Here is an 18,557-nt window from a genome sequence, read left to right as displayed (position 1 = left end):
GGTGGGTGTTTAGGGAGGGTTCAGGGGGCTCACAGGGGTTTGGGGGTCACGGGGGGGTTCAGGGGGGTTGGGGGTCACGGGGGGGGTTCAGGGGTCCCGGGGGGGTCCCCTCACCCTCTCGCGCTCCTTGGCGTTGGCGGCCTGCCGCCGCTGCAGCATGCCCTCGGGGTCGCTGGTGGGCTCGTACCCCCCAGCCGGCTGCCGGCGCAGGCGGGTGATGGCGGCGGGGCAGGGCAGGGGGCCGTAGCGCTGGCTCAGCACCCCCTCCAGCACCTCGGGAGCCGGGGTGGGCAGCAGGACCCCTGGCAGCTGCCCCCCAGCTCCGCTAGCCTCCCCCATACCTGGGAAAGGGACAGATCCTGCACCCCAGCCTCACCCCACAGTGCTGCCTCCCAAAAAGAGGGGAAATCACTTAAAAAAAGGCCCTTAAATCCCCCCCCACCCCCAGCCCAACGAGCCGCAGGTGGGACCCATCCTGGCCAAACGAGCGGGGCAGGTGCTGCGCCGCAGGGGGGGGCACAGCCTGTGCCTCAGTTTCCCCCACTCAGAGCTGACACCTTGACCCCAACAGGGACCCCAAAGCATCGCTGGGGTCACGGGGGGGGGGGGGGGCCCTGGGGGGGGACAAGGCCTGACGCCATGGGGATGGGCGGGTGGTGTTGACCCACGGGGTGGGGAATGGGGGGCGGTGGCTGGGAGGTGTCGCATGCCCCTAAAAATGTGGAGAAATTTTTTTTCGTTGGGGAAAATAAAAAGATGGGGGGGTTAATAACTGTTTCGGTAGATGGCACTGTTAGACCCCCCCATGCTGGAGCCCTGGGGCGGCTGGAAAAAGGGGGAAATTGGGCAAATTGCCCTTTTGGCCATCAAACCTGAGGCCGGTGGGCACCCCGCGCCGTCCGCCCTGGGGGTCCCTCACCCCAGTCCCACCCCCGTGGTGATTCCCCTCCAAAAAATGCTGCCCGTCCTCCCTTTTGGGGAGAAAAGCCTCCCAGGACGGCTCACCTCGCTTTTCCCTGGGGGGGCAGTGGGAAGCGGGTGGCCTGTGGGGGGCATGGAGGTGCTTGGGGGGGCTGAAAATCACCCCCGGGCTGTGCCGGGGTCCTGCTGCGGTGCTCCCTGCCCAGGAGTTGGGGCAGCCAGAATCCCCCCCCCCCCCCCCCCCCTCCCAGCGGAGTTCGCTCCCTTCCCCCCGGGAAAACTGCCCCGGGTGGGGGGTCGTAGATTGAAAATGGAGGGAAAAATGGGGAGTGGGGGGATGTGCTGGGGGGTGGGAGGCGGGGGAGGCCTGGGGGCGGCTCAGGCAAAGCGGGTGGGGGGGCACGTCGCCCCCATGGGAAGTGAGCAGAGCAGGGGGGGGAAATTATTGGGGGTCACAGTTACAAGGCACCATGCTTTTTAGGGACCAGGGTTATTAGAGGTCACAGTTATTAGGGACCAAGGTTATTAGGGGTCACGGTTATTAGGGACCAGGGTTATTAGGGGTCATGGCTATTAGGGACCAGGGTTATTAGGGGTCACAGGTTTTAAGGGACCTTTTTTTTTTTGGTTTTTAGGGGTCACAGTTATTAGGGGTTTTTGGTTTTAGGGGTCATGTTTTTTTGGGGTCACAGTTCTTACGGGTCATGGTTATTAGGGGTCACAGTTCTGGGGACCATGTTTCTTCAGGGTCACAGTTATTAGGGATCACCATTATTAGGGGTCATGGCTATTAGGGACTGTGGTTATTAGGGGTCACAGTTATTAGGGACCATGTTTTTTAGAGGTCACGGTTTTTAGGGATCACAGTTATTAGAAACCAGGAATTTTTGGTTTTTAGGGGTCACGGCTATTAGGAACCAGGGTTATTGGGGGTCACAGTTACTAGGGACCATGTTTTTTAGGGGCCACCGTTATTAGGGGTCACAGTTATTAGGGGTCACAGCTATTGGGGAGCAGGGCTGTTGGGGGTGGCAGTTTTAGGGGTCACAGTTGCCAGGCAGGAGTGTGTTTTATTTTTCTCCCCACATTTTCTGCTTCTGCCAGCCCAGGACTGTTCTGCTGATTGCCGAGTCAGGCAAAAAATGAATTCCAAATTAAATTTAAAAATAAGTGCAGTTTGTTGTATTACAGTATAATAAAGGGAAATAGCACGCGGTGCGCTATAAGGGAACAGCACCAGTTATTACGCACGGTGTGATATCGCGCACGGCCGGGCACCCAGTGTGGTGCAGTCACTGTCGTGACACAGCTGTGCACGGCGTCGGCGTCGGGATGGTCCTGCCCACATCTGGCTTGTTCGGGGGGCTCAGGGCAGAGCCCACCTGCTCATTACAGTCCTCCTTGAACCCCCTCAGCTCCCCGTCCGAGTTTAACAGTTCCTAATTAAGGACAAAGACTTTTCCATAAGCAATGATCAATTTAATGCATTTTGGCTGTAGGGACACAGCCCCGTAAAATAGGAGCATCCTCGCGGAGCGGCGTGAGCCAGAGGCGTGAAGGGATGGGTGGAAAGGGCAGAGCCCCACCCCCCCCGAAGCCTTCCCAGTGGGTTGGGGTGATGGCTTCCCCAGGATTCCTGAGTTCTGGAGGATTCACCCCAATTTCCCGGTCCCGGGTTGCAGCCTGCATTGCTGCAGGCTGAGCATCCTTTGCGCAGCCTCCAGCAGGGCTGGGAGTCTGGGAAACGTCCAGGGTGGGATTCCTGGAAAACAGCACCCTCGCAACCTGGGGGTGGGTTGCCCATCGGGAATGCTTCAGGCCAGGGCTGTTTTCCAGCTGCCCCAGCTCAGACGTGCCCAGTTTGCCCCTTCCTCTCCCCCTCCATGTGTGGCCAGAGCCAGAGCCGGGCTCGGCTCCCAAAGCGCTGCCATCCCCGGGATCCCCCCAAAGCTCCATCCCATCGGCTTCACCCCATCCCGCCTGGCTAGCGATGCCGACACTCCGTTGGGATTTGACATTTACTGTTATCATGAGACTGGAAAATTTTTCCGGCGGTTTCTAATTACCGCGGCGGGGTTGGTGCTGGGAAGGTCAGTGAACAGGGCTGGTGCCAGGGCTGCAGCGCGGCCGCATCCTGCCGTGGGGCAGCTGCTGACATGTCATCAATCCTGATCGTTTCTGGCGCAGCCCCACATGCCTCGGAGGTGGCCGGTCCCCGCCGGCGCTGCCAGCCTCGTGCCGACTCCGTGCTGCTGCGACCGGCCGGCCAGGTCCCGGCCACAGGTGGGGGCCTACAGGTGCTTTTCGGAGCGGTGGCATCGCCTCGGGACGCGGCAGAGGATGCGGGAGCTGTGGCCGGCGTTCCCACCTCTTAACCCTCGCCAGGTGTGACCCCAGGTGCCCCCTCTCCCGGCTGTGCCCAGGAGCTCGTGGCATGGCTCGCAGCCGCAGCCGGTGTTCCTCGTTGGGCTGCTCCCGAGTTGGTGGGTCCTCATCCCTGAGGACCACCCGCTCTGCTCCGGGCAGCGCAGGTCACCGCACGGCTGCCGAAGCCTGCTTAAATGCTTTTATCTTGCCATTAACGCCATAAAATCATCTCTCCTGCTGCCACCAGTGCTGCCGGTGATAGCGGGGTCCGCATCCCCGAGCACCTTATCTGAGCGAAACACACTGCTCCAGCGGGAAGAGGAGCCGCGGCTCGGCCGAGTCCTCCTGGCTTGTCTCGCTGTGGGAGCTGCGGAGCTGGGGGTCTCTTTCTGAGGGAGGGTCTGGAGGCTGCCCTTGCCCCCTGTGGGGGTGTTCCAGCACGATGCCTGGGGGGCATCGCGGGGCGCATCGCCATCCTGCCCTTATCCCGCATCTTTCCCAAGGGGTTTGATGAAGTAGCAGGAGGCGCCGCGCTGGGGAGGTGGGGACGGCCCTGGCCACCCACCGAGGTGCCCGGGGGGGGTCCCATGCTGGGAAAGGGCAGGTCTCGCCCCCCCTGTGTGCTGGCGGGACAGTAATGGGGGCTGTTGCCTGCTACAATGAGGATTTCGGCAGGGATGGGGGGGCGGGGGTGGGGGGCTCCCACCACCCCCACCCTTTATTACGGTGGGAGATCAAACAATCCCACCTTTGTTAAATAAAAATAATAATTAAAGTTGTGCTGGGACTGGCAGGGGGGAGCAAATACCTGCTGGGACCCCCCAGAGATGCCTCTGCCGCGCCCTCATCCCCATCCCCACTGGCTCCCCAGGGCCCAGTGCTCCCAGTTCAGTTCATTTCCCCTTTCCCGGGATTCCCAGCGCGGACGTGCCGGGAGGTGGGTTCCAAAGCTGCCGATGGCCCGGTGGTTCCCTCCACACTGGCAGCGACAGGACTGGGGACGGGACAAGGTGGCTCTGTCCCTCCCGGATGGAAGGAGCAGCCAGTTTTCCCCACCCAAGGAATTTCTGGAGATAAGTTTCCGTCAGCTGAAGGCGTTGCCACCCCCCCCCCCCCCCCCCCCCCCCCCCCGGCACAGGGCAGGTGGCTGCCATCGCCGCGCGGTGGCCTGGGGTTCTGGCATGGATGTCACTGGTCAGGATTGTCCTGGGCTGTCACCCAGGGCTGCGTGCCCTGGGGATGGGGGTGGGATGGGGCTGGGGACAAAGGGCTGGGGATGGGCCGGGGAAGGGGCTGGGGTGGGGACAGGGAGCAGGGTGGGGGTGGGGCAGGACTGGGATGGGGATGAGACAGGGACAGGGACCAAGACAGGGGTGGTGACAGGGATGGGGATGGGATAGAGACAGGGACCAGAGTGGAGATGGGGATGGGGACAGCGACAGGGATGGGGATGGGACTGGGATGGGGGATGGGATGGGGGATGGGATAGGGACGGGGACGGGGGTGGTACAGGGATGGGATAGGGACAGGGATGGAGCTGGAGCTGGGGCTGAGCTCCTTGCTGTGGTGGGTTGACCCCAGCTGGACACCAGACACCCACCGAATCCGCTGGATCCCTCCCCTCCTCAGCCAGCCAGAGGGAAAAGGTAACAGCAGGCTCCTGGGTCGAGATAAGGGCAGCGACATCGCTCAGCAGTCACTGACACCCGCAACACAGACTCGACTCGGGGAAATTAGTTTAATTACCACTCAAATTGGAAAAACACCTTCCCCTCACCCCCTCCTTTTTCCCAGGCTTAACCAAATCCCTGATTTCCCTCCCTCCTCCCCACGAGCAGTGCAGGGGATGGGGATGGGGCTTCGACCTCCACTGTGGGGTCCCCCTATGGGGGACCATCCTCCACGAGCATCCATTTTGGACCCTTCCCGTGGGCTGTGGCTCTTCCCATGCTGCTCCGGTGGGATCCCCCCCATGAGGGCACGAGTCCTGCCAGGAGCTGCCCCAGGGTGGGCTGCCACGGGTCACAGCAACCTCCGGGCACTCCTGCAGGGCTGTGGGGGGATCTGCTCCCTCGGGGGCTCCACTGGCTGGGGGCACAGCTTGACCCACTGTGGGCTTCATCATGGGCTGTGGGGGGGATCTGTGCCTCTGTGGGCTCCATGGGCTGGGGGCACAGCCTGCCTCACCGTGGTCTTCATTGTGGTCTGGGGGCACAGCCTGCCTTGCCGGGGGCTTCGCCGCGGGCTGTGGGGGCACCCCTGGCCCCCTGCCCTGCCCCAGGTGCCTGCAGGGCAGCTGCTCTCACCTCTTCTCGCTCCTCTCTCCCACTGGCGCAGATTTATTTTTATTTTCCCCTTATTAAATCTGTTACCCCCACGGTGCTGCCACCGTTGTGGTGGCTCAGCCCTGGCCAGTGGCTCCAGGTCCATCCCGGAGCCGGCGGCATCGGCTCCATCCGACATGGGGAAAGCTCCTGGCAGCTCCTCACAGAAGCCCCCCGCAGGCCCCGCTGCCTTGCCACGCACCCCCCGCCCCTCGCAAAGGGAAGGTGCTGAGCATAGAGGCCAGACTGAGCTCTGTGGCTGGGCTTAACCTTTGGCATAACCAGGTGGAGCCTGAGCCCCGCCGGGGAGCTGGTTTCCCCCAAACCCGAGCCTTGCCCCTTCCCCTGAGCCCCCCTCACAGCCCAGCACTGGATAGGGAACCCTGGGGGCGTTGGCTCCATCCCCCCCCTGCCCCAACTGCAATCCCTGCCTTGCCCAGCCCGGATAACCCCTGCGGTGCTGAGTGCTGAGTGCTGAGCCCTCCCAGTTGGATAATCTCTGATAGAATTTATAAGTGCATCAACCTTAAACCTCTTTGCCTGGCAGCTCCTCTCTGGCAGCGAGGACAGGGGACTTGCGTGCCCACGGTCACGTAGGGACAACGCCACGGGGACGGGGTGGCCACCAGGTCACTGCAGCAGCTCTGCCCCCTCTTAGCCCCTGTCTGGGTTTTTTGGGGTTCTCCAGGGCGCCCAAATCTCTGCGTAAGCGGAGGAGCCAGTGCTGCCCCGCCAGATGCCTGCAGATCCTGATTAAGCATTCGGCCATGTGGGTGGCTGCACGTCCCGGCCCCACATGCACACGCACACGCGCTGCGCACATGTGCACACATGCACACGCATGATACCAGTGCTCCAGGGGGTTACCAGGGCTGGGGCCGTACAGAGCTGGCACAGCTCGGAGCTTCCAGCCCCTGCAGCCCCCCTCACAGACACATACGTCCCGCCCTAGCAGTCATATCCCCATTTTATTTTCCCTCCCCAGGAGAAAGGAGGGAGGATTCACCGGTAAAACTGTCTGTGCAAGAAATTGGGGGTGGGGGCAAGTGAGCCAAGTCACCCCCGCGCAGGGACAGGGCGTCGCAGGGGTTGGTCTGTGATACGGCTGCGATTTATTGCAGTGCAGAGGGATAGGGAGGGATGCTCCGCAGGGGGTGACGGCATGTGGTACCCACCGACACAGTGCACAGAGCATCACATCCCAGACAGCTCTGTCATGCTCATCCCTCGGCTCCGGGATTACACCGGTGCTGCTAAAATCCCACATTTAGCGCCGCAGTGTCCAGCCAATGACCTCGGGGCTGGCACGCAGCGCCGTCCTCGTCCTCCGCAGGGATCAGAGATGATAAAGCTCTCCCAGTCCCGGCTGCCCGTGGGGCACCAGGTGCCAGTCCCGGCAAACCCTCTCGGATGCTCCAAGGATGACATCTGAGCACGCGGCGGACGGGATGGACGGCGAGGGCTTCACCCAGGTAAGGGGATTTTCTCCCTGGATTTGGGATTTGGGGTTGATTTTGCTTCTTACACCCACCCAAGGAGCCGCGCTGGCCTCGGTGCGCCGGGATGCGAGGCCGATGCATCTGGCTGCCGCTCATCCGAAGGGGAGTGGGTGGGCAGCGGGGCATCACGGGAGGGATGTCAGTGGAATAATTCATGGGAAGGTACAGGAGAGCTGGTTCCCAAACCTCTGGCCCCAAGGCAGGTGGGGTGATGCCGAAGCAAGGTGGGATGTAATGATATTCAGGGAGTCCTTCTGCCTGGTGGAGTGGATAGAAGGAAAAAATACGTGAGCGGAGGCTTTGGGACGTGGCCCTCCCTGCAGGGAGAGGTGTGAGGTGCTGCTTGTGGGCGAGCAGCGGGGCAGGGGAGAGCCTGGCTCTGCTCCTGCATCCCGGGGAGAGCTGGCCAGGCTCCGGGCTGGGGTCAGGGGCTGCTCCGGACCTGGGGGGTCGGTGGGGTTTGAATCCTTCCCTGCCCGCTGTGCCATCCACTCTTGGCTGGGCTCTTTGGAGGGGCAGGAGGGAGATGCCCAAATCACTGTGGGTGCGAGGGGCTGCGCGGCCCCTTGCTGCTTCGCCGGCTCTTACCGAGGCTGCGTCCAGCCGCACGTGGCTCGGTCGCGGTGATGTGGCCGCTGGTCCCTGCCCGCGCGGTGGCCTTCCTGGGCACCCGGCAGGGCTGAGGGGGGGGTCCTGCAGCAGCCGCGCGCCCCCCTCTTCCCCAACACTGATTTTGGGGTTATTTCCCCTGGTCGCCAGCACTGGGCACGAAGGGTTTGGCAGGTGCAGGCAGAGGTCCCAGGTGGCGTTTGCATTTGGGATTTGGTGCCGGCTCAGTCCCTGGGCTTCCCCCCAGCCTTGTTGCTTCACTTCTGGCCACTGCCAGGCTGCTGCCACCGCAGCCCTTCCCTGCGGCATCCCGGCACAGCTGGACACCTCCCGCGTGCTCGGCCAGGGCTTGAGGACCAGCACTGAACTGAGCCTGGGCTGGATGTGGCCGTGTCACAGGGGCACCTCGGGGTGATAGCAGGGTACCCCACGGCTGGCACACTCCGGGACAGCACCCCAAATCCAGCTCTGGGAGCCTGGTGTAGCAGGGGAAATCCAGGGCACCTTTTGAGCATCCAAACTCTTTGGATCAAAAAGAGAAGCAGCATCCACACGCTTGGCACGGGCCACAGATCTCCTGGTCTTCCTCACACCCAGAGCTCCAGGAGGAAGCGCAGGGGGTCCTGTGGAGGATGTGAGGGCAAAGCCCCCGGCATTGAGCATCCCCTGCCCGCACTCCTGGCAGCCTGCTGCTGTGCCTCCTGCTCCTGCCCCGGCTCCGGTTTGGTGGCGCCGGGGACATGCACTCACCCCACGCTGCGGGATGTGGCGGTGACCCAGCCGGAGGAACCTCCTCTTCCCGCTGCGATTGAGAAAGTGCCGCGTGTGGGAGTTATTCATCCCAGGGCAGCGTGACTCAAGGTCCTGTGTCCTGGCTGGGACTTTTGACCTCCAGAGTGTGCCAGGCTTGCACAGTGGCTGGCACTGCCCCTGCCAGCCCCGGGATCCCCTTCAGGATGCGAGCCGGTCCCCAGCTCTCCCTAAGTTTGGCCACGCCAGCTTTTGGGGACACCGTCCCTCCTGCCAGGGCTCCTGCCAGCTCTGACATCCTCTCCAGGGCTTGGGGACCTTGCTGGGACATTGGAGACGGTGCAGCTCATGGAAATGCAGGAGGCTCAGATGTCTCCTCTCCCTGTTGCATCACGGGGCTGCTCCCGGGGCACTCCAGGCTGGTCCCATGGAGGATCCAAGGAGACATTTGATGGAGCTGGCAGGCTCCTCGGCAGCTGGACAAACCAAGGGCTTAGCTTTGGCACCGCCACGAGGGAGGGCAGGGCAGGCAGCAGAAGGCAAACACCAGCCTCAAGTCACAGCAATTCAGCAGGAAGCAGAGGCACAGGCAGCGGCAGGAGCTTGGCATGGATGGGGCAAACTGGATTTGCTGGTGCTGAGGCTCCCAGTATAAAAATCCTCCTGGGCAGGAGAGGCTGCTTGGGGATGGAGGTGCTCCCATGGTTGAGGATGGCCACCACCAGCAGAGGATGGCCACCACCAGCGGAGGATGGCCACCACCAGCGGAGGGTGGTCACCACCAGCAGAGGATGGCCACCACCAGCAGAGGATGGCCACCACCAGCAGAGGGTGGCCACCACCAGCGGAGGATGGCCATCACCAGCAGAGCATGGCCATCACCAGCAGAGGGTGGCCACCACCAGTGGAGGATGGCCACCACCAGTGAAAGGTGGCCATCACTGGTGGAGAGGGGCCATCACCAGTGGAGGGTGGCTATCACCAGCGGAGAATGGTCATCACCAGCGGAGGGTGGCCACCACCAGCGGAGGATGGCCACCACCAGCGGAGGATGGCCACCACAAGCAGAGGGTGGCCACCACAAGCAGAGGGTGGCCATCACCAATGGAGGACGGCCATCACCAGCAGAGGGTGGCCATCACTGGTGGAGGATGGCCGCCCCAAGCGGAGGGTGGCCATCACCACCAGAGGATGGCCATCACTGGTTGAGAGGTAGCCATCACCACCAGAGGATGGCCATCACTGGTTGAGAGGTAGCCGTCACCACCAGAGGATGGCCATCACCAGCAGAGGGTAGCCACCACCATCAGAGAATGGCCATCACCGGTCAAGGGTGGCCATCACTGGTTGAGGGTGGCCATCACCAGTGGAGGATGGCCATCACCACCAGAGGATGGCCATCACTGGTTGAGGGTGACCATCACCACCAGAGGATGGCCAACCCCAGTGGAGAGTGGCCAACCCCAGTGGAGGGCGACCACTGCCACTGGTCCCCTCTCGGCAGAGGTCCAGCCCCCTCCAGCACCCACCGCCCATGACACCCCCATCCCCGCTGCTGGGTACCACGTCCCGGCCAAGCACCGTCTGGTTTCCTGCTGTCCCAGCTGGTGGTGTTGAGGGGGCGAAGGGTCTGGGCAAGGTGGGGGTGGGGGGGGGTGGCGAGCAGCAGGCCTGGGACATGTGAAGCAGCTAAAATTAGGCGGCTGGATCTAATCTAATTTAATCTCCCCTTTTCCGTCTTGTAACAGCGATTAGCCGGGCGGCGCCGGGGGGGGGGGGGGGGGAGGCTGGGCTGCAGGTGGCCCAGCCTGGGGGCACCCACTTTCCCTCCCCCGCCGCTTGAGGCATGGGGCGGGGGGGGGGCTGGCTGCTGGGGGAGTGGGGGTGCCAGGCACCCGGCTTGGCTTAGGGTGGGTGGGCTGGAGGTCAGCTCCGGGGTGACGGATGGACGGGGGGATTCCCACCCCCCAGCACCCCCCTCCTTCCAGCTCTGCGGAGCGGTTTGGGGTGAGCCAGCCCCATCCCAAGGTCACGCGCTCCGTCCCACGGCTGCGGGAGGAAGAAAAGTTCTCGGACCGGTTTTCTCTTCCCAGCCCGGTGCTGAGGGTTGGGTCTGGCCAAGTTCAAGGTTTCCGGTGCGTTGGGTGACCAGGCAAAGTAAATAACCGGTCACCGGTGTCATTCCGCTGCCGGTGGGTTTGTCTGGGATGTGTGTGCGCGCGCGCGCGCGCGTGTGTGTGTGAAATGAAACCTGGTTGGAAACTATGTAGAGCACCGACGGGCGATGAATCACGGGGCAGGTGATCTAAGAGGAATTAATGCCACTCCTGGAGCAGCTCCAGCTCCCAGATCATCCTGGCTGCTCCGCGCCACGCTGTGGCCTCGAAAAAATCAGGTGCACCGGGTCTGCTTCCCAATTCTTCTATCCCCGTCCCGAGCTGTGCCTCAGTTTCCCCAGTATAAAAGGGGGGTATTGCCCCGCCAGGTTTGCAACGCTCTCTCGGGGGGTCCCCCAACCCCTCGGGGAGCAGCTCTCCGGGGGGCTCAGACTGGTCCTGCTTGCACGGGACAGCATCCAGAGCTGGTCCCAGCAGCCTGGGATGCTCCATCCCTGCTCCGGCCGCTGGGCACGGCCCTTCCTTTCAAGCCCCAACGTTGTCATTACTGCAGTCATTCGTCTTTAAAGAATCGCATTAGAGAAATTAGAGCCGGTTGTAACTTCAATCCCTGCAATCAGCCCATTTCCTCCTGCTAAGGAACGCGGCATTAAACGCCGATGGATTATTACAAGCCCGTACAAAGCCGGGAAGCAGCTGGGAGGGATGGCTTGAAAAGATTCAGATTTGGAGGTTTGTTACGTGAAAGGAATTATGAAACGTGTCAGAAAGACTGATTTTAAATAAATAAATAAATTAAAAAAAATCAGTTTAAAAGCAAGCACTATTTAGAGGAATGCATTGCCCAGAGACCCGCTCCTCTTTTTTCTTGCCGAGGGTGTTACCTGGAAAATAAATGGAGTCTTAGGGAATGTTCCTTCCTGAATAAATCGATTTAGTGGAGGCGAGCGGAGCTCCAGAGCGGGGCACAAGGACGAGACAGGCCCCTTGTTTTGCACACACAGGCGCTTCCTTCATCCCGCTGGGCAGGCGGCAGATGGGGAAGGTGGACAGATGTGCCCGGCTATTTTTAGGCGAAATGCCGCTTTAATTTCATCCGAACCGCTGAGAATTTGGGTGCTTAGGATAAAAAGCTGGATGAGAAAGTGAATTGAAATGCAGGCGCACCGACAAAGATTAAAAAGGCATCATGCTGCCGATGCGGGGCTCTGAGCATCCCACTGGACAAACTGGGGCCGGTGGGACCGGATCGCCCGGAGAAGGTGGCTGGCAGCGCGGTTGTCCCGGCTCCGTATCCCTCTGTTTTGGTTGCTTCTCCCCCCCTCTCTCTTCCCTTTGAAATGGAGTTCAAATTCCTTGGAAATACGATGTAAATGACCACTTAGAAGGAAATATTACAAGGTAGAGCCGAGGAGGGTTTGAGCTGCTGGGAACTGGTTGGGAAAGCGCGGCGGGAGCGGGCAGACGGGTTGGGTAACTCCTGCCCCAGGGTGCCGGGACCGGCTCCTCCGGGATGCAGGGCTCAGGATGGCCCGGCGGGCGAGGGACGTGCCACGGCCCTCGTAGGGCTCCTCGCCATGCCAGCCCGCGGGTCCTCGCATGGCTCCGGCCCTCCGCTTCCCAGGCGGGAGCAGGAGCGGCAGGATGGAGAGCAGGATGGGGAGCAGGAGGGAGGGATGGCGGTGCTGGATGGAGCAGGAGGGAGCGATGGCGGCGCTGGATGGAGCAGGAGGGAGGGATGGCGGTGCTGGATGGAGCAGGAGGGAGGGATGGCGGCGCTGGATGGAGCAGGAGGGAGGGATGGCGGCACTGGATGGAGCAGGAGGGAGGGATGGTGGCGCTGGATGGAGCAGGAGGGAGCGATGGCGGCGCTGGATGGAGCAGGAGGGAGGGATGGCGGCGCTGGATGGAGCAGGAGGGAGGGATGGCGGCGCTGGATGGAGCAGGAGGGAGGGATGGCGGCGCTGGATGGAGCAGGAGGGAGGGATGGCGGTGCTGGATGGAGCAGGAGGGAGGGATGGCGGCGCTGGATGGAGCAGGAGGGAGGGATGGCGGCGCTGGATGGAGCAGGAGGGAGCGATGGCGGCGCTGGATGGAGCAGGAGGGAGGGATGGCGGCGCTGGATGGAGCAGGAGGGAGGGATGGCGGCGCTGGATGGAGCAGGAGGGAGCGATGGCGGCGCTGGATGGAGCAGGAGGGAGCGATGGCGGCGCTGGATGGAGCAGGAGGGAGCGATGGCGGCGGCCTGCGCCTGCGGAGGTGTCACATCCCCCTGGGCACACGGGCTGAGGAAGCGCCGCGGGCTGATGGATGCGGGCTGACGGGTGCGCAGGGATGCGCGCAGGGATGCGGGCGGTAAGGCGGGGGGATGGAGCGCACGCGGCACCCCCAGGTGTCACTGGGGGCACCCCCAGGCACACGCAGGCACCGGTGACCACGGCAGGGGCGTGCATGGACACATGCTGACATGCCCGAGCCAGGTGGCACCTCCGTGCGCACACGTGCACACACGTGCTGCTCCGTGCCCCCCCTCCCCCGCCCCCCCCGCCCCCTGTGCGCACATGCCGGTGTGCACACAGACAGCAGTGCACACCCCTCCCCCAGGGCATGCACCCCCCGCAGTGCACCACCCAGTACATCCCAATGCACCCCTCCAGTTCATCCCAACGCACCCCGCCAGCATATCCCAATGCCTCCCAGTACACCCCGATGCACCTCCCAGCACACCCTAATGCCCCCCAGCACATCCCAGTGCCCCCCAGTACACCCCAATGCACTTCCCCCCTTCAGTGCACCCACAGCCCCCACCCAGTTCACCCACTGTCATCTCCCCTGCACCCCCAGTGCACACCCATGGCCCCGCTCACCCCCTGCAACCCACACCAGTTCCCCCCCTGTACCCCTCAGTACCCCCAGGTCATCCCAGAACCCCCCAGTACCCCTAGTACCCCCCAGTACCCCCACACCAGTTCACCCCAGTATCCCCATATCAGTATACCCAGCACCCCCCCACTACCCCCATACCAGGGCACCCCAGTACACCTCCCAGTTCACCCTAGTACCCTGCAGTACCCCCAGTAACCCCACACCAGTAGCCCCCAGTATGCCCCATCAGTTCACCTCAGTACCCTGCAGTACCACCCCTGTACCTCCAGAACAGCTCACCCTAGTACCCCCACCCCAGTACCCCCACTCCAGTTCACCCCAGTACCCTCATACCACTACCCCTGTACCCCCCACCAATTCATCCCAGTACCCTGCAGTACCACATGGTACCCCCACAATGGTTCACCCCAGTACCCCCAGTACCCCCACAGCAGTACCCTCCAGTACACCCACACCAGTTCACCCCAGTACCACCATACCAGTACCTTTATCACAGTACCCCTACTCCAGTACTCCCCAGTACCCCCCAGTACCCCCACCCCAGTTCAGTACCCTCATACCAGTACCCTCCACCAGTTCACTCCAGTATCCCCAGTACCCCCACACTACTACCCCCAGTACCCCCACACTAGTGCAACCCAGTACCCCTATGCCAGTACCCCCCAGCACACCCAAGTACCCCCCACCAGTTTACCTCAGTACCCCCCAGTACCCCCCAGTTTACCCTAGTACCCCCTAGTACCCCCGCACCAGTTCACCCTAGTACCCGCAGTACCCTCACACCACTACCCCCAGTACTCCCCAGTACCCCCCAACCAGTTCACCCCAGTACCCTGCAGTATCCCCACACCAATTCACCCCAGTACCCCCCCATCAGTTCACCCCAGTACCCCCCTGTACTGTCAATACCCCCACCAGTTCACCCCAGTACCCCCACACCAGTACCCCCCAGTACACCCCAGTACCTCCCCACCAGTTCACCTCAGTAGCCCCCAGTACCCTCAGTACCCCCCACCAGTTCACCCCAGTACCCTGCAGTACCCCCACACCAATACACCCCAGTACCCCACATACCCTCAATATCCCCACCAGTTCACCCCAGTACCCCTACACCAGTACAATCAAGAACACCCCAGTACCCCCACACCACTACCCCCTAGCATCCCCCCACCAGTTCTCCTCAGTAGCCTCCAGTACCCTCAGTACCCCCCAGTTCACCCCAGTACCTTGCAGTACCCCACTCCAATTCACCCCAGTACCCCCACACCAGTTCACCCCAGTTCACCCCAGTACCCCCACACCAGTTCACCCTAGTACCCCCTAGTACTCCCCAGTACCCCCCCAAGTACACCCCAGCACCCCCCAATACCCTCATCCCAGTTCACCCCAGTACCCCCCACACCAGTTCACTACTACCCCCTAGTACTCCCCGGTACCCCCACACCAGTTCACCCCAGTACCCCCACATCAGTTCACCCCAGTACCCCCACACCAGCTCACCCCAGTACCTCCACACTACTATCCCCCAGTACCCCCACACCAGTTCACCCCAGTACACCCTAGTACTTCCCAGTACCCCCCCAAGTTCACCCCAGTACTCCCAGTACCTCCCCACCAGTTCACCGCAGTACCCCCAGTACCCCCACACCAGTTCACTCCAGTACACCCTAGTACTTCCCAGTACCCCCCCAAGTTCACCCCAGTACTCCCAGTACCTCCCCACCAGTTCACCGCAGTACCCCCAGTACCCCCACACCAGTTCACCCCAGTACACTCTAGTACTTCCCAGTACTCCCCCAAGTTCACCCCAGTACTCCCAGTACCTCCCCACCAGTTCACCGCAGTACCCCCAGTACCCCCACACCAGTTCACCCCAGTTCACCCCAGTACCCCCCACACCAGTTCAATACCCCCTAGTACTCCCCAGTACCCCCCCAAGTTCACCCCAGTACCCCCCCAATACCCTCATCCCAGTTCACCCTAGTGCCCCCAGTACCCCCACACCAGTTCACCCTAGGACCCCCCAGTACCTCCCCACCAGTTCACCCCAGTACCCCCAGTACCCCCACACCAGTTCACCCCAGTACCCCCACACCAGTTCACTACTACCCCCTAGTACTCCCCGGTACCCCCAGAACAGTTCACCCCAGTACCCCCACATCAGTTCACCCCAGTACCCCCCAGTACCCCCACACCAGTTCACCCCAGTACCTCCACACTACTATCCCCCAGTACCCCCACACCAGCTCACCCCAGTACCCCCCAGTACCCCCCACACCAGTTCACCCCAGTACCTCCACACTACTATCCCCCAGTACCCCCACACCAGTTCACCCCAGTACCCCCCACACCAGTGCACCACTACCCCCTAGTACTCCCCCGTACCCCCCCAAGTTCACCCCAGTACCCCCCAGTACCCTCATCCCAGTTCACCCCAGTGCCCCCAATACCCCCACACCAGTTCACACCAGTTCACCCTAGTACCCACCAGTTCACCCCAGTACCTCCACATTACTATCCCCCCGGTACCTCCCCACCAGTTCACCCCAGCACCCCCAGTACCAGCCGGCACCCCCCCGGCTCCCCCCCGCCCCCCCCCCCCCCATCTTCCCCAGGCGCCCCCTAGCGGCGCCGCCCCGCCCCGCCCCGCCCCGCCCCGCCCCGCCGCGCGCGGGCACACACCCTCGCGGCCCAGCCAATGAGGAGCCGCCGCGGCGCCGCGTCACTCGGGGGCCGGGGAACCTCCTCAATGAGCCACATTGTCGCGGGCGAGCACCGCGGCGCGCGCTGCTGGGGCCGCCTCCGCTCCGCTCCCTCCGCGCCGCTCCGCGCCCGCCGCTCCCTCCGCGCCGCTCCGCTCCGCACCGCACCGCACCGCACCGCTCCGCTCCGCGCAGCATGATCGCCTCACACCTGCTCGCCTACTTCTTCACCGAGCTCAGCCATGACCAGGCGCAGAAGGTGGGGGGGCGCGGGACAAAGGGGTCGGGGGGGGTGGGGAAGGAGAGGGGGGAAAGTGGGAAAAAAAAAAAAAAAGGGGGGGGGAAGGGAAAAGGAAAAGGGGGGGGGAGGGGAGAAAAGGAAAAGGGGGGGAGAAGGAAAGGAGGGGGAAAGAAAAGGGGGGAAGGAAAAAAAGGGGAAAAAGAAGGGGGGAAAGGGAAAGGAGGGGAAAAGGGAAAGGGAAAGGAGGGGAAAAGGGAAAGGGAAAGGAGGGAAAAGGGAAAGGGAAAGGAGGGAAAAGGGAAAAAGGAGAGGGGAGAAAAGAAAGAGGGAGAAAAGAGAAGGGGGAAAAAAGTAAAAAAATTAAGGAAAAAAGAGAGGAGGGGAAGGAGAGGAAGGGAAAAAGGAGAGGGGGAAAAGGAAAACAGAAAAATGGGAAAAATGGAAAAAGGGGGAAAGGGGAGGAGGAGGAGAGGAGCGGAGAGCCGGGGGGCGGGGGCTGTCGCCCCGCGGGCGCTGCGCTGCCGGCCGGGGCCGCCGTGCGGTACGTGCCGCGGCGGGCGGCTGCGGGACCCCGCGTGGCCGGGCGCCCCCCGCGGGCCGGCGGCGCGGAGCAGCGGCGGCAGCAGCAGGAGGAGGAGGAGGAGGAGGGGGAGGAAGGGCGGGCGTCTCCCCTCCGCGGGACCCCCGGCCGCCCCGCGCTGCACGTGTCGCCGCTTCCCGCCGCCGGCGCGGAGCATCCCCGGGGCCGGCGCTCCCGAGGCGGCGGCGAGCGGGGCCCGGGCTTGCGGGGGGCGGCGGGGGCTGCCCCCAGCCCGCAGGGGGTCGCGGCGCCTCGGGCCCCCCATGCCCCCCGCTTCCCCCCCCCCCCCCCCCCCTTCCATCTGCGCCGGTGGCAAACACCTTCTCGCCTTCCCCTTCCCTTAATTTGCGGGGCCTGGACGGCCGGAGCCTGCTCCCGGTCCGCACGCGCCAGCCGGAGCATCCCGCTGGGATGCAGGGAGCGTTTGTCGGGGCGATTCCCGAGGTCAGGCATTCCCGAGTCGGGGCGGGTGGGCAGCAGCCGGCCCTGGTGTGGCCGGGCCAGTGCTCGGGCTCCAGCAGCGAGTCTCCAGTCCATGATTCCCGGGAAAACCCGCCGGCTGGAGCGAGTCTCCAGTCCAGGATTCCTGGGAAAACCGGCTGGCTGGAGCGAGCCTCCAGTCCATGATTCCCGGGAAAACCGGCTGGCTGGAGGTTGTGCGTGAAGGCTCAGGCTCTCCCAGTGCCTGTGGCCTCGGAGGACAGGTCAGAGCAGGATTTGCTCCCAAGTCCTCGGTGGGCAGCGGTTCCTATTACCGGGGTCACAGTGCCCGGGTGCGAGGTGGTCGGGATTTGCAAATCCCCCCTTAAAAACCAGCGGAATGGAGAAGGCTCGGAGCGCCCGGCTGGCTCCATCAGATAACGCTGGGGATGCCGGCAGAGAAACAAAACTTGCCGTGTTGGCCCTTCGCCTGCGTTAAATAGGAAGTAAAACCAGAGAGAACATTAAAAAACACCCCATCCCCCCCCCCCCCCCCCAAGTGCATAGGAATAACCTCCCAAGGCAAAGCGATCCGCGAGGAAATACGAGCTCGGCTTCTCCCTCCGCTCACAAGTGTCCTGGGGTTGTGCAACAGCCAAATCCAGGGAATGGGTTGTGTAACCGCCCAGAAATAGGCCAGCCGGCGTGGACATGGGCTCCGGCATGGCCCGACTCCGGCTCCCGGGCACCTCACCGGCTCCGTATCGGGAGCTGGAAATGATGGGGAGGGAAGGGTTTGGTTTAACGCATTCATTCGGCTTCGTTACCCACTGGGAAAAGGGTGCGTGAAGCCTCCGGAACCGGCTTCGCTTCTCTCCCACCTCCAAAGCCCAAACTAAAGGTTGTTGGGATGTGCCGGGGGGATAAAAAAATATCCAGAGCCGTCCGCCGGGCTCTGGCTGCTGCGGGAGCTGGCTCTGCCCTGGAGCCGCCTCCGCAACTGGATTTCTGTGGGTTATTTTTAAACAAATGCCTGTGAATCCTCCCGGTGAGGCAAAGCTGGGGTCGGCACAGCTTCCAGCGGGAGCGTGGAGCTCGGCTGCAGGGAAGCAGCTGGGGTGCCGACCTGGATGCTTCCCAC

General features: G+C 62.8%; 2 protein-coding genes and 1 long non-coding RNA gene across 3 annotated transcripts in view; 1 reads left to right on the top strand and 2 right to left on the bottom strand.

Moving 5' to 3' along the window:
* Positions 1-339, bottom strand: part of LOC102048944 (28S ribosomal protein S24, mitochondrial) — a 4,670-nt gene extending 4,331 nt beyond the window's left edge. The window contains exon 1 of the mRNA XM_055696395.1: positions 115-339. Within this exon, the coding sequence (XP_055552370.1) occupies positions 115-339 (225 nt within the window). The remainder of the gene's footprint in view (positions 1-114) is intronic.
* A 10,009-nt stretch (positions 340-10,348) lies between these two features.
* LOC129734181 (uncharacterized) lies at positions 10,349-16,267 on the bottom strand. Its single transcript, XR_008729826.1, has 3 exons — positions 16,156-16,267; positions 11,472-11,942; positions 10,349-11,148 (listed from the first exon to the last, which is right to left on the bottom strand). It is a non-coding gene; the product is annotated as an uncharacterized LOC129734181 (long non-coding RNA).
* HK2 (hexokinase 2) overlaps positions 16,233-18,557 on the top strand; it is a 29,048-nt gene continuing 26,723 nt past the window's right edge. Inside the window, exon 1 of the mRNA XM_055696276.1 lies at positions 16,233-16,434. Within this exon, the coding sequence (XP_055552251.1) occupies positions 16,372-16,434 (63 nt within the window). The 5' untranslated portion in view covers positions 16,233-16,371. The remainder of the gene's footprint in view (positions 16,435-18,557) is intronic.

This window comes from Falco cherrug, chromosome 18, assembly GCF_023634085.1.
Source record: "Falco cherrug isolate bFalChe1 chromosome 18, bFalChe1.pri, whole genome shotgun sequence".
NCBI classification, from domain to species: domain Eukaryota; kingdom Metazoa; phylum Chordata; class Aves; order Falconiformes; family Falconidae; genus Falco; species Falco cherrug.
Note: the sequence above shows the minus strand (reverse complement) of the source record. Positions and strands in the feature narration are given on the sequence as shown.